Here is a 14,922-nt window from a genome sequence, read left to right as displayed (position 1 = left end):
TTGTCACTCTCTCTAACACCTACCCATTCCTACCTCTATCCCTACTAGCTGTTCTTAGTCAGACTGGGATCTTGAGTGACCACCCCTGGCATTTTCTCAATGCCTGGTACCCCCCATAAGTGAAAGCATCAGCGAGAATATGCATGTACACACACATGCAGGGTATGCTCACTAGGAGAGGCGACAAGTCCCTTCCCACCCTGCAGCCTCTCACATCTCCAGGATCAGCTCTGCAGCCCCCTCTCTGCTTCTTATAAACCCAGAACCAGGGTGCAGAAAAGCCAGTACCCCTTTGCCATGTGCCTGTGGCCAGAGCTGGTCCGGCTGAGTCCTGGTGGCTGGTCCCTGAATCACACGCTCCCCAGGGCAGAGTGGCGGGGGATGTGGAACAGAGCCAGGGATGCTCACTGACATGACAGGGAAACCATGAACACCGATTCAGGGGGTCAGGTGGGAACAGAGCCCACCACGGCCCTCACTCCCCAACTTATGCAGTCGAGGGATGAGTTTGGCCTCTAAAGTCAGATGGACTCAAGGACAAAGCCCGGATCTGCTGCTTCCTAGATGTAGGACGTTGGACAGGTCATTTCCACTGTATGAGCCACAGATTCCTCATCTGTAAAATGGGTTAATACCAGAAACCACCTTACAGGGTCTTTGTTAGCATCTGTGAGGCAAGATACGTAAAGTGTTTAGCAGGTGGCATTCAATAAACCCCGGAGAAGGAAATGACAACTCACTCCAACATTCTTCCCTGGGAAATTCCATGGACAGAGGAGCCTGGTGGGCTACAGTCCATCAGGTCGCAAGAGTCGGACACAACTTAGCAACTCAACCACCACCATTCAATAAACCTACTGATGTTTGAATCTATAACATCATCAATACCCTCCTCTCTGTGACTGTTCAGATACGTACGAGAGGCCGTTCAAGGCAGTGGCCACGTGTGACAATTTAAATTGGAATTGGAATCAAAGAAAATTAATAATCTACTTCCTCAGTTGCACTAGCCACATTTCAAGAGCTAGTGGCTACTGTAGAGGGCCGTACTAATTAGGAAAATGTTTCTATCATCATAAAAAGTTCTAGTGGTTGGTGCCGTGCATTCAGTACTGTTGTTCAGAAGACAGGGGGCCCTTGAGGCAGGCTCCCTGAGTCTGAATCCTACCGCTAATGCCCACCAGCTGTTACTTTGAGCATGTTACACTCTCCAACTCAATTTCTTCATCTGCAGATGGGGAAGATAATAGTACCTACCTCCTGGGGTTGCTCTGAGGCTTAAGCACCAAAGCACTGAGCACAGTGCCTGGCACATATTAAGTGCTCAAAAAAAAAAAAAAAAAAAAAACCCAAACCCCAACTATAGCTTCTATTATTATTTTTTTGCTGGTGGATGTGGACTCACCAGGGCTCTGCAGCCATGAGTGGGAAACTCTGGGGGTCAGGTTCACAAGTTGAGGGTGTGAGGTGCGTCTGCCGGGGGATGCACACCACTGTGTACAGAGCCCCTCTTCTTCTCAGCACCTCCTTCCTCATGCCCCGTGAAGCCAAGTCGAACACGGCTCCACCGGGGCCAACTTACGTACAGGCTGCCTGTTCTCCGCGAAGCCCTTACGCAGGAAGATGCAGGCCGGGCCCAGCAGGTTGTGCATGACCGCGCAGTTCTGAGCCAGCATCAGGAGTGGTCCAGGGAGCTCGCCGCTGGCCGCCAGGCCCTCCTCGCTTGTCTGCACCACCGTGTAGCTGGTCTCCTCCTGGCGCATCTTCAGCCAGCACCAAGCAAATACAAAACAGAGGCAAGGTGTCACCTCTCTGGCCTAGCTGAGTCCTCCAGGCCCCAGCCTGGCTCCCAGTCCTAGAAGGGGCCCTTCTCAAGAGAAGACCTTGAGAGGCAAACACCAGGGTGCAAAGAGCCCTCAGGATGCACGGGGGGCAGGCGGCAAACTGGTCCGACAGACGGAGTCCCGGATCTTTGGCCAAAATAGATGCTCCAGGAAGAGCTGGGTGTGATACCCACTGTGTGGCACACCTGCAGACACACACACACACACACACATACTCACACATGCATAGAAACACACCCTTGTGTGCAAACAGAAGCTCAGAGAGAGGAGCAGGCAGAGGGAGGCTTCTGTTCATTCAGGGAATAATGTCCTTTCCTAAGATACTCCCAACATCCCAGCACAATCCTCAGGGCTAAGCTCCCCAATGGACCTCTGATCCTACCCCTGCTGGAACCCACTGGAGGGTAGCGAGGACCATCAGAGCTGGCAGCAGAGCGTGACAGCTGGACACAGGGGCCATGGCAAACAGAAATAAAGCAGGCAGGTGTGAGAGGCGGGGCCTGGGGTAAGATGGATGCTCTGCATCCCCTCTGAAGGGACAGCATGACGTAACTCCAGCCTGGTTTTGCCAGACCTTCCGATTTAAAGCACTGGGTGGGGTAAACAAAGCACTTCTGTCGGTCAGCTTCCACCCAGCTTGTGGCCTCAAGACTAGACGCTGTCTCCCATCAGCAATCCTCCTCGTCCCTCCCTCCTTTGCTGGCTCCGTGCCTGGTCCAGAGACCTCTGGAGGCTGAGGCAGAGGCCCTCTGTGCTGACCAAATATAGCCGTGCTCCCTGGCCCCGGCCAACCCATCCTCCTCCCTGATAGTTCCCATGCAGCTATAAAAAGTCAGCACTGCCCACAGACCGTCCCCTTAGGACAACAGCAGCGTCCAGACACAACATTCTCTCCTAGCCCAGCCTCCCCGCCAGGATGCCCAGCATCCCCCTAGGTCGGGGTGGTCTGCCTTCAGCCCCCAGCTCGCATGCCTCCACCCCCAGAGTAAGGAGCTGGAGCCAAACCTTCCAAGGAAAGAGCAGTGAAAACTTAGAGGGCTGCCTCTGTCCAGGGACCCCAGAGTTGCATGTCCCACACATCCATTCTGCTGCATCCTCTTCCTGTCAGTTTCCTCCAGCTCCAAGAAGGTCACACTCAGGAGAAGACGCTAAGACCCAAGGGGTAACCTGCCCTCCCAGGTGGACAAGCAGAGCAGTCTCCCACATCTCGCCCTGTCCTCATGCTCCTTCTCCTCAAAGCCCCACAGTGTGGGACTACAGTCTAGACTCGTGTCCAACTTCTAAACTTCTTCCAGGCCTAGAGAGGAAGGAGCCATTTTCTGGTTCCTCTAAGGGCAAGCAGCCACACAGACCCAAGGTACGGGACCTCAGTGCAAGGCCCGAGTTCAGGGAGTGCAATAAGGGTCACCCTGGGTAGTCTTAGAACTTGAGGGGTGATCAGGGTCCATTCTGGTTTGATGACCAAAAGAGGTTCAGAGCCTCGGCCACTCTCACAGGCTACAGGGACCTGGCTAGAATGAGGGCAGGACCAGAGAGACCTTCTGGACAGAGGGAGCCAGGGAGTCAACTGTGGTTAAGCCCCAGTTATAATCTCAGAAGAGATTTTTGCAGAGAATCAGCCTTTTTGTTTCTGGCTCACTCTCACTCACTTGGCTCAGAGGAGCACACCCAGGAGGAGGAGGCAGCAGGCCGCAGGGAACTCAGAGAGGAGATTGAGTATAACTGGCTTTGGACTCAGACAGTCTTGGGGACAAATTCTGGCTCTGCCACTTGCTCCTGTGTGACCTTGGGCAGGTCACTTCACCTCTCTGGGCTCTGGTTTCCTTCTCTGTCCAGCGGGGGATGATCAGGGCCACTCACAGGATTCTGTGAGAGGCAACTGAGCCGTTGCGCAGTGCCTAGAGCATGGCAAGAGCCGAATATGTGGAGTTGCCATGGTGATGACAATGATGATGACAATGATGATGACGACGATGATGATGATGCAACTTGAGAGATGCTAGGCGCCAGAAGGCATTTACTTCTGGCTACAGAAGAAGTGGGAGAATATTTGCCAATCAGGAAAGAAGTGAGGAGGACAGAGAAAAATTTGCTCCCACGAAGCAAGAACCAGCGATGGCTGGGGAATTTCCACTGAATCTCTTGATCTTAACCCAGTCTGGCACCCAGTTGCCCCGGAAGGCAGCTGTTCTTCCCTGGCCAGTGATGGTACCTGACAGCCCAGTTCTGCCCAGCTCAGAGCCTGGAGGAGGCCACCTCTCTCCATCACCAATTCCCAGTCACCACACAGGAAGCCAACTGGGCAGCAGCCTATGGGATGACAATGTTTCCTGGCACCAGGGGGACATGTCCTGAGTGTGGCAGGGCAACAGGAGGAACCAGCGGGCCTCCTGACCTAACAGCTTTCTAACAACACAAGCTAGCCAAGACTGTGCTCCCTCTCATCGAAGGTATTCACAGGAGGAGGAGATGAGTAAGGAAGCACTTGATGTGGTGGGAGAGGGCATTGCCCAGCGAGTGGGAATTTGGACTAAGATGATCTGTACGGTCAGGTTCACGAATCTATGAATAACATCTCTGACAGCAGGAGAAAAAGAGAGAGGCAAAATTAAAAACAAAACCCCGCCTCTAGATTCACACAGATCAGGGTTTACATCTCAGCCCTGCTTCCAGTCAGCGATGGCATCTCAGGAACACTCTTATCTTTGAGTCTCGTTCCTTTCTCTAGAAAATAGGCAAGAGAACCACTCGGTGGAAAAGAGCAAATGAGATAACAGATGTTGGAGATCTTGTAGATATTCAGGAAAAAGCAATGTTTACTATTATTTTTTAAATGAAATTGAATGTAATATCTACTATGATCTTGTGCCTTATTCCATGGACTCAAAACCTCTCCTATTTCCTTTTCCTCATCTCCCTTCTCAGAAAATTTATGATTATGATTGTGATGATATGATTTTATGATTGTGAATCATAAAATTATGATTCTAATGCTATTAACACCAGCTAACATATACTGAGTACTGCATCCCAGACAGTGATCCCAGCTCTTTCTTTAGGCCCCATAATCACCTTAGGAGGTAGATGTTAGTATTTCCACTTGATAGACCAGGGAACTGAGACCCAGCAGGGGTCAAATAACTTACCCAAGGTCACATGGCTAGAAAGAGGAGACCTAAGAAGTCTGAGTCATGGGTGGGGTAGGACAGAAGGACAGCTCTTGTTCTTTGAGTTCACCTCTTGAAGGTCTGGACAGAACTCAGGGAAAGGGCATTCGCCCGATGGTCCTCTAGACTAATTCAGATCCATTTCTACTTCTCTGCAACAGTGTGGAGGCCACGTCTGATGCAATGGACTCTCCTTTAAGATGACAGATGACTGGGGGTGGGGGGTGTGCACAGAAGAAACAGTCAACCCTCGGAAAGATCCAAGGAACAGCGAAGATTAAAAGGAATTTGATGTGAGCAGCTTAGCTAAATGAGGAAGAAGATGAGCAGAAAAGCCTGAAATGTCCTAAATTGAGAGGCTGTCAAACTAACAGAGGGGGTAGGAACGGGTTGGGGGTGGAGGAGCCATTAGCAAACCTGAGACCTTGGATAAGTCACTTAACCTGAGTGGCAATCAAGTTCCTTCTCTGCAAAATGAAAGAATTGGAGGAAACCATCCCTCATATTTCTTGTTCCTTTACGAAATATCTGTGGATTTCTTCTACGGCCTGACTACAGAGGGCCAGAAATACAGGCAGAGCCCACCTAAAGCAAGATCCTTCAGACGTAAGCCCAGGCTTGCAGGAAGATGATTATTTGCTTTCCAAAAGGGATTCTTGCAAAAGGATATTATCCTGGTGTATAAGCAATGCATCCACTGCAGAACGCAATTGACAGACACCTTTGCTGTATACTCCATTTCTCGATGGAAACAACCCTGGGGCCCTGAGCCAGACTGGCCCTATTTGTGAGTCTCTGACCTGACTCAAGAATTCTCAAGGGTAGAAGGGGATGTCCAGCTTGTTTCCTCTCAGTAACAATGGGATCTACTTCAAAACCCACAACTCTGAAGACCTTAGAGACCACCAGAGAGGGTCAGAGTCTCTCAGAGGAGATGAACGAACCCCTCCTCCACCGCTGGGAAAGAACCACCAGCAGCAGAGTCAAAGTCCAGCTTAACCCTCTTCTCATCCTGTGTATCCCGAGGCATTCTGTCCATGCACATCCTAAGGACCCTACATGGTTTCTTTCCTAAATCTTATGCAAATTCCCAATCAAAGGCCCCCATGCATCTCTAAGTCCCAACTTCAGCTCAGAGCCCCGGGACACAGACAACTGTGATAGGAAGGAATGCAGAGGCAGGAACAGGGAAGCGGCCCAAGACAGAACCACCCTCTCCGCCCCCAACCTCTGGGACAGGTGGCAGGATGCCCCAATCTCCCACCCCAGGTCTTAAGAACTCCAGAAACATACCTTCCTTGAGAGATTTCTCAGTGGAGACTTGACACAGTTGCCCATCCTAAGCTGAGGCAGCCCCTTTCAGGATCCCTGGGTCCATGAAGGAGGCTCCCGGGGGCTAAGAGACCTGAGTCCCGGTCCCTGCCAACCCCAGCCTCCCTCTGCCTGCGCCGTGCTTCCTCCAAGACCGGCTGAGCCCTCTCTCCTGCGCGCGTGCTCTCTTACTCGTCTGCCTGTTCCTGCTCCCTGATTTTTTTTTTTTTTGGTGGATTGTGTGTGTGTTCGTGTGTGTGGGTTTAACTTTCTGGACACTTTCTTAAGGAGATGAAGGCAGGAGGGGAGAGTGCAGGCACAGAGAAAACCGCCTGAAGAGCTGATGGCAGAGGGCAGCCGAGCTGGAGAAGGCTGCGGGATCAGCTACATGAGATTACAGCCGAGTCCTCTCCCGGTTCACTCCCCTTCCCTCGGCCCCTCCCCTCCCGCTGTCAAATCTGCGGGGAGATTGCCTCGGGGAGGGGAGCCCAGAATGGCAGCTGCAGCTGGGAATTAGGCCAGCAGACCCAGAAGGGGAAGCAGGCTAGTTTGGGCCCCCAAATCCACGGGGCTTCGCAGCTCCCAACCTTGTGTGTGCAGTCTCTCTCTCTCTCCCTCTCTCTCTCTCTCTCTCTCTCTCTCTCTCTCTCTCTCTCTCTCTCTCTCTCTCTCTCTCATACACACACACACACACACACACACACACGCACCCAGGGACGAACAGGCATCTTAATCACCCCCGGCCATCGCAGCTAGATCGAGAGATGGCGGCTCCAGTCGAGGCCCTGGAGATCTTGTGACGACTCTCCATCACGCTCCATTTTTCACACTTGCCTCCTCACTGAAATGGGATGAGGCTTCGGGGCTGGAAGCACAGTTGAGCCAAAAGCAGCTCCTTCCGCTGGCTCCCTTCACCGTGTGCGGTCTTTCCGACCCAGGGGAAATCAAGAGCCGGCCCTGAGGGGGTCCTGACGGAGGCAGTGCTGGCCCAGCAGGCGTGAGCGAGCAAGGGCGACGAACCTTCTCCCAAACCCTCTGCCTGACCCTGACAGAGCATCTTTCATCGGCTTCCTCGGGGCGCAAAGCAGAGAGGCCGCCCTTTGCAAAGGGATCGTCACAGTCCCATGAATGGAACTTCTTAGGTAGCCGGCAAGTCCTCGTCCCTCCGGGTTCCAGCTTTGATGTGAATTCATCTCAAGCCTCAGATGTCACCATCGAGACCTACAGCCCGGAGCCAGATGACCCAGGAGAGTCTGTATCCACGTTTCCCTGCACCCCTGCTTTTCTCAGCAGGGGGCACCAGAGACAGGCTGGAACTTCAAGCTCCTTCCGGGCCCTGATGGAAAAACCCTTCCGCGCACTGCTCTGAGTTTCAGTCCGGAGAGGGTCCTTTCGCAGGAATTTTTTTTTTTTTTTGGTCCAGTTTTGGGTGGCTGATCAGAGCTCCCGTTAGGGATAGATGGGTGGGGACGCTGACCAGAAGCTGCCACAGGCCAGCTCCCAGGAAACTGGGAAGGCAGGTCCCTGGGTGGCTCTTGACAACCGAGCAGTGACGGCAATGGAATGGCTTAATCAGGGGAGTCATTCAGCAGCCTGGTTTGGCCTCCGGAGAGGGATGTGGAGGAGGAGGGGCACCCCCTGGGGACACAAGGAGAAGCCTGGGGTGGGGGAGAGGTTGTTGACGTCTAAAGGGTAGGAAAGGGGAGTGAAGATACTTGGAGGGTGGGGCGTGGAGAGCTGGTATGGGAAGAGCCAACAAAAATGCCTTCTTCAAAGACCTGTTTCTTGGAAGCAAAGCGTGAAGGCAGGGTTGTGAGAAGAGCAATGAACTCAGATGAAAGGGAAGGGTCTGGAGGCCTAGGATGAGTCCTGGCTCTGCCGGCTTCTGAACATTCACCTGGCAGGGCTCAGTTCCCTCACCTGGTTATAAGACGTGTGTGACGCAGAACAGGTACTGGAATGAGGAATTATTAACATGGAAGGAGGAAGTATCATTTGTCCCATGTGCTTGGCTCTTGGAATGTTGTAGGAACAAGATACACACAGTCCCTGTTTTTAGATTTGATTCCTGGGTCAAGAAGTTCCCCTGGAGAAGGGAATGGCAACTCACTCCAGTATTCTTACCTGGCGAATTCCATGGACAGAGCAGCCTGGAGGGTTACAGTCTGTGGGGTCACAAAGAGTCAGGACACGGCTGAGCAACTAACACTTTCACTTTCACTGCTTGCAGGGAGCTTACATTCTAGCAGGGGGGCAGGAGATACTAAAGAGCTATCAACTTACTGAATCACAGTTCAGGTCAATGCCATGAAGGGGAAACACAAACACTCTGAGAATGAGCCAGAGGGATCTTAGTGTAGGGGGATCAGGAAAAAAAAGACTTGCACACAAAATCTAGAGTCTTGCAGACTCTTTTGAAAAGCTAGGGGCTTACCACAGACCCCAGAGGGGAGATGAGTTAGGCTCCAGGTAAGGTACAAACCCAATTTGTATGAGCTAAATGGATGGATATATGAAAAGACCGGACAGGGTGAACCAGGCGCGTTCTCAGTGCTGGCTGCAGACTAGAATCACCGGGGAACTTCCCCGAAGATGCTGATGGAATAGGTGTAGGTGAGTCCCGGGCACCGGTGTTGTTTAATACTCCAGGTAATTCTAACCTCCAGCCAGTGTTGAGAACCACTGATCTAGAGGTAAAGAGTTCAGCATGTGGAGTTGGACAGACCTGAGTTCAAATCTTGCCCTGCTGCCTACCAACCATGTGACCTTGAGGACTTGTTCATCTTTCTGAGCCTCGGTTTCTTTATTTATAAAACGGGTACTCTAATAACCCTTCCCTGTAAGACTTATGAGGAGTTAATGACATCACACCTGCAAATGGCTTGGCACAGTGCCCAGCACCTGGAAGGTGCCCTGTCCCCTGCCCAGCAGCCTTGGTCTAGCAGGACCCCCACTAGGTCAGACCTGGTGACTCCTGCCCCCTGCAGTCCAGTCCAGGACACAGCACCCATTTGTCAACCTTGGGATTTGCTTCTGTCCTTGGAGACAGGAGACAGGACTTTTCCCCCTATGGAAAAATCTGCCTACTTTGAAGAAATCCCATCCTTCTTTAGCAGAGGGGGTGCCGACAGTAGCCTGGGGGCTTAACAGAAGAAAGGGATTTGGGATTCAAACCCAGAGCTCGCTTAAGCTATTTTAGGTTGGACAGATGGGGTGGTGGTGGTTCTGCATGACAGGAGTAGCTACTGATCTTGACGAGGAAGATGGCTTGACCTTCAGCAGAAAATTTTATAAAGGGCTGAATGGTGGAGGCTTCCTTAAGGAGCAAAGCACATTGCATGGCCCCCACCTTCCCATCCCTGTGCACTGTGGCAGCAGGCCTGGGCCTTCGGAAGCCACACTTAGAGTTCTGGAATGGGATAATAGGATCAGAGGGATGAGAAGGATAAACCCGTTGCTGATTATTCCTGATTAGGAGGGAAGCTGGCTTTGGGCCCTGAGCAGTCCTAACGCCAGCATTTGAACTTGGGATGGCAGCCCAGTGTTAAGACACTTGGGGAAAGCTGGGTTGTAACCTGAGAGGTGCTTTGTGGACGCTTCTGACAAACAGGAAACACACTTCTGTGACTTTCTACCAGCCAGTATGGTGTGGCACTGGCAGACTGGAGAGACACAGCATGTCACAATCCTGCCTTTTACTTACTCTGGGACCTTTGGTCAACCTACTTCTCCTCTCTTGAGCCTGTCTCTTCATCTCTAAAATGGGGGGAGATGATGCTACATTTCACAGTTTGCTATGGAGATAAGATAATGAGAAGATGCTTATAATGAGAAGATGCTTATAATGAGAAGAGGCTTTGTCCATTTTTTACTGGGCTCTAGACAGAGATCTAAAGTGCCAGTGTTGCTTCTGCAAAACCTACGAACTGACACCAAGACACTAGTATCATCTATAATCTATGTCAACCACAAACAGGCCTTCTCTTCCCCTTTCCCAGGCCCCAGAGAAAGGCCACAGGGGCTCCCAGCCCTCTAAGAGAGCAGTAGGAAGTGACCTGACCGGGAAGGAGTAAGTAATACACCCGAGCCGTCATCCTAGGCACACAGGCCTAGTGCACTTGAATCTGTTAGGACCCAAATTGTCATGGTCTGTCTCCCTCATCTTAACTATGGGAACTAAGAAACTCTAAAGTCCAGAGGCTGGAGATACCCATCATTCATTCATTCATACATTAAGTATCTTTGATCCTGTTATGCACAAAGCAGTTTAGGAATTGTTCTGGCCTACTCAAATCAGAAGAGATGTCCCTATAGTTAGAGAAAGGGGAAGGATGGGACGGATCTATGGGTTTTATTCATATTTGCCTCCTCTAAAGAGGTTTCTCTTCCCAAACTTAAAATAAGGAACAGAAAGACTATCCTTTGGGTAGTTTTCTGGACTTCCCTGATGGTTCAGTGGTTAAGATGGTGTGCTTCCTATTGCAGGGGTGCAGGCTCAATCCCTGGTGAAGGAACTAAAATCTCATATGCTGCGCAGCCGAAAAAATTTTTAATTAGTTTTCCAGGACCCAGTGCCAAGAGTTGCCTGGTACCACATCTTCCCTCTAGGCAGTTGGGTGGTGCGCCATTAGCTGGCCACAAAGAGGATACCAGGGAAGGTCCTTGGTTGTTCAGCTCCTTCCTTTAGTGGCCTTCCTCACTTGGCTCAGAGACAGCTTTCAGACTACCTTATGCAGGCCCTCATTTTGACAATCACTCTATTAATAATAATAATAACATGAATGAAGCCTGAGCCCTCTTCCAGCACCCACTCTGAGCCAGGCCATTTGGCATCCTTAACCTTGTATAACCCTCATGAGAGTTCTGCAAGGTAGCTTTTTGTTGTTGTTGTTAGTCTCATTTCTGGATGAAGAAACCCAGACCAGAGAGAGAAAATAACAGGCCCAAGGTCACAGCAGTGGGAAGTGACATTGCTGGAATAGGAATCTTCAGCTCTATCTCCCAACCCACCATTCCACGCCTTAGCCTCAAAACCACATGCTCTCCCTGCAGGCAGTAAGGATGCTCTGTGAGGTCACTGGGAGAACCCTAATTCCCACTCCCCCTCGTGAGGGAGTCTATCTTGATACCCTCAGTGTCACTTTGGGCCCTGGCCCTCCCTGACTCTGTTACAAATGGAAACAGGTTCTGACACAGCCCTTGGTAGTGAGTCAACAACAACAATAATAACATCCATAGACCCTTGCTCTAGGCCAAGCTCTGTGTATATCTTCATATCCCCTTTAATTCCGCCCCAAACCCATTGAGATACTCTGTGTGTGTATGCTCAGTCACGTCTGACTCTTTGGGACCCTATGGATTGTAACCTGCCAGACTCCTCTGTTCATGGAATTTTCCAGGCAAGAATACCGGAGTAGGTTATCATTTCCTTCTCCAGGGGATCTTCCCGACCCAGAGATTGGACCCGAGTCTCCTGCATTGGCAGACAGGTTCTTTACCACTGCACCACCTGAGATACTATGATTATCCCAAATATGCAGATAAGGAAACATAGGTTTACTGAGGTTGAGCGATTCACCAAAGGTTAAAAAAAAGAAGAACTTGGGAGACATGAAAAATATATTTCCCTAGGGCTATATTTTGCCCAAAGCAGATCCTATCTGAAAGTTTCTATATTCAGAACCTCATTTCCCTTCTCTTGGTTCTGACCTAAGGACAGAAATCTCCATGCAGAGAGAAGGGACAGAAAGACTAATTCTTGCGGGAGACTGGAGACTCTGACCCAAAGTCCCAGGCTGGGTTTTATTGTTGTCGTTGTCGTTGGAGCAGATGTCTTAGAGCCATCAGCAGGAAGCCCAGACTGGATGTGCCCAGCTTTAAAGAGAAAGTCGGCAGCTCCAGAGGCAAGAGCTTCCAGGGGGAGGTAGTAAATATTTGATGGGACCTTCCAGCTTCTCCTGACTCAGGTGACCCTGGTGACATTTCAGAACACTGGACGGAGAACAGCCTTCATTTCATGACTGAGAAAGTAGAAGAAAGAAAAGCACATGAGCTGAAATGCTCTGTGCTCACAAAGGGCCCAGGCAGACAAATTCTGCAAGGCTGGAAAGAAAGGGCTCCTTTTCTAGGAACGAAGTCGGATCACTGGCAAACTAAATAACCAGAAAGTGTGTGATCCTCAATGACCTACGCTTCCAAGCTTCTAGACTGCTAATCTCCAAAACAGTCAGGACCCCACTACCCTCTCTATTTTCATCTCCATAGTGCCCAGCAAACGCCTGGACAAAGCAGGTGATCAAAAAATATTTGATAAGTGCAACCGATAGTTGTCACCGATTCAACTGGCACGGTATCCCTTTCGCAAGCCAGCCCACTCCTGCCCTAACACCTGACACCCCCTCAGTCATACAGAAGCCACCGCAGTCAACACAGCGCTGCACTGTCACAGCTCTGCATCCACATCTCTACTCTGGAGAAACTGTTTCCAACTGCCTCAACTAACGAGGGCTCCTGGCAGGAACAAAGCCAGACTGCTGCCCTATCACACCACCACCACAGCCCCGCGCAACCCGAGCCTACGTGCAGCCGCCTTCATGTCAGACCTCCACCGGCATCAGCCGCAGCGGAGTAGTATTTTGAAAAGGAACTGTGCACATCTGAAGCAAAACACACACGGCCTCCTTGGAGTTCTGATCCAGCCTGGCAAGCCAGGAGCTTGAAACGGCTTCTTTACGCTACATCCCAGCACAGAAACGCACAGGCCCGCCCCCACCCTCCATCCCCCACACACCATGCAAACACTCTGATCACATCTATGCACTACACCCCTCCTCGGCTGCCGCAGAACAGTGTCCACGCCGTGCCAACGAGTTCAACTTAATTATGGACTTGGAACTAGACAAAATCCTGGCTTCGCTCGGGAGTTCACAGGTCCGTTTCTGCTGAGCTTCTCTCCCCAGCAGCACGGCCTCAAACTGTAGATCTGGATTATGACTACGGGGCCATTTCTAAAGGGCAGGTGCCCAGCTGCTTGGGGCTCTTCAGAGAAAAGAAACAAAATGAGCCACTCGAGACCCCTTAGCGACCTTTCTGACCCTAGAATGCACACTAACTCAGACCAGGGATCTCTGGGTGTTCTTCCACGTCTCACAACTCGACAACTGCCCGCGGCCATCCTTGTGGCATTCCTAGATGACAACCTCCTTGAAATACCCTCAAAGTTCCAGTTTGAGCCATAGTTCTTACAGCCCTCCATGTCTACCCACACACTTCTCTTTTCTCATATTTTTTAGTTCTCCTAACTTTTCCCAGGTCTTTGGGGCCACCACAAGCAATGGCTAGGGTCCCTCATCGCCTGACAAGGCTGTGTACCCCAAAGTCCCCTCTCTTGACCCCCAGACTCCATGCTCATTCATTGGTCTTCTCGGTCAGAGGCCAAAAGAGTGGGTTTGGCGCCACCTGCTCGGAGCACCCCTCCTTGACCCCTGCAAATTTCCAAGCGGTTTGTGGAGGTCGCTCCTTTCCAAGACTGGCCCGTTCTGGCAGGTGGAGGGAGTCTAAGCGGTGGTGCCTGGCCCGGAAGAGGCCCGGAGCGTGGACAGCGCACAGGGTGCTGAATCAGGCACGGGGGAGGAGGCGGCGCGCGGACTAGGGCGCCAGGCGGCGGGAGGACCAGAGGAGCGTGACCTGGGGGGCCGCGGGCAGCGGGAGGAGGGCTGTGGGCGCGCAGTCGCGGCAGGGTCCCGAGCGCCTCTCCAGGGAGCGGGTGGGAGGCGCGGCCCTTACCTGGCCGAAGGCGGAGCTGAGCATGGGGCGCAGCTGGTGGAGGAACGGGTCTGCCTCGGACGCGGCGGCTGGAGCGGAGTCCCCGCGACCCGGGGCTCGCAGTGAGCCCCGGAGGCCGAGCGCCGGGGACAGACCCCGTTCCTCCCCATCCCGCCCGCGGGCCGGCGGCAGCGGCGACGGCGGCGAAGGTCGGGACGCCGCGGCCGGCGGCGCCTCCCGGGGCCTGCAGTGCGCCTGGGGGAGCCCGCGCCGGCTCCCCCGCGCGCCCTCCTCTCGCGGCGCCGGCCGGCACAGGGGCCTCCGCGAACTGGGGTCCCCGGACGGCGACGGCGTGCCAGGGCAGGGGCCGGGCAGCCGGCGACTGGGCAGCACTGGCTCCCGGGCAGGGCCGTGGCGGGGAGCCCGGCTGCCCCCGCTCGCCGCCGCCGCCGCCGCCTTCAGCAGAGACGTCTTGGACTCGCTTTTGGCGATGTGCGAGCTCATCGCGGCGGGGCCCGCGCTCGCATGGCCCGGCGGGGGCGGCGCGGTGCGGCGCGGCGCTGGGCCCCCGGCGGGTAGAGAGCGGGGCGCCCGGCGGGAGCCGAGCCCGAGGACGCGCTGGAGGCGGGCGCCGTCCCCCGGCCGCTTAAATGCGGCCCCGTCGCCGCCGCCCATGTGACAGCGCAGCCTCTACGCCCGGAGCCCCGAGCTCCCCGGCGGCTGGCGGTGCGAATCTGGGGGGGCCGCCGGCTGTCCCCGAAGAGTCCACCCCCGGCTCCCCGGCGGCCCAGGTACCGCCGCGCCCCGCCCCTTGCCCCGCCCCGCGCTCGAGGAGC

The 14,922-nt window shown here is 53.2% G+C and overlaps 1 protein-coding gene across 6 annotated transcripts in view; it reads right to left on the bottom strand.

Moving 5' to 3' along the window:
* The window catches only part of CABP1 (calcium binding protein 1), a 61,375-nt gene that overhangs the window by 10,473 nt on the left and 35,980 nt on the right, over positions 1–14,922 (bottom strand). Inside the window, exons 1-2 of one of the 6 annotated variants that reach the window (XM_061385049.1) lie at positions 14,108–14,819; positions 1,587–1,763 (exon numbers count right to left, since the gene is read on the bottom strand). The exons of 1 other annotated variant lie outside the window; for it this stretch is intronic. In XM_061385049.1, coding sequence (XP_061241033.1) covers positions 1,587–1,763; positions 14,108–14,761 — 831 coding nt within the window. In that variant the 5' untranslated portion in view covers positions 14,762–14,819. Of the gene's footprint in view, positions 1–1,586; positions 1,764–3,493; positions 6,245–6,304; positions 6,757–14,107; positions 14,820–14,922 lie in introns of those variants that run through there. 4 more of the 6 variants (XM_061385052.1, XM_061385053.1, XM_061385051.1 and 1 more) reach the window with 4 other exon arrangements.

This window comes from Bos javanicus, chromosome 17 (assembly GCF_032452875.1).
Source record: "Bos javanicus breed banteng chromosome 17, ARS-OSU_banteng_1.0, whole genome shotgun sequence".
Lineage (NCBI taxonomy): Eukaryota > Metazoa > Chordata > Mammalia > Artiodactyla > Bovidae > Bos > Bos javanicus.
Note: the sequence above shows the minus strand (reverse complement) of the source record. Positions and strands in the feature narration are given on the sequence as shown.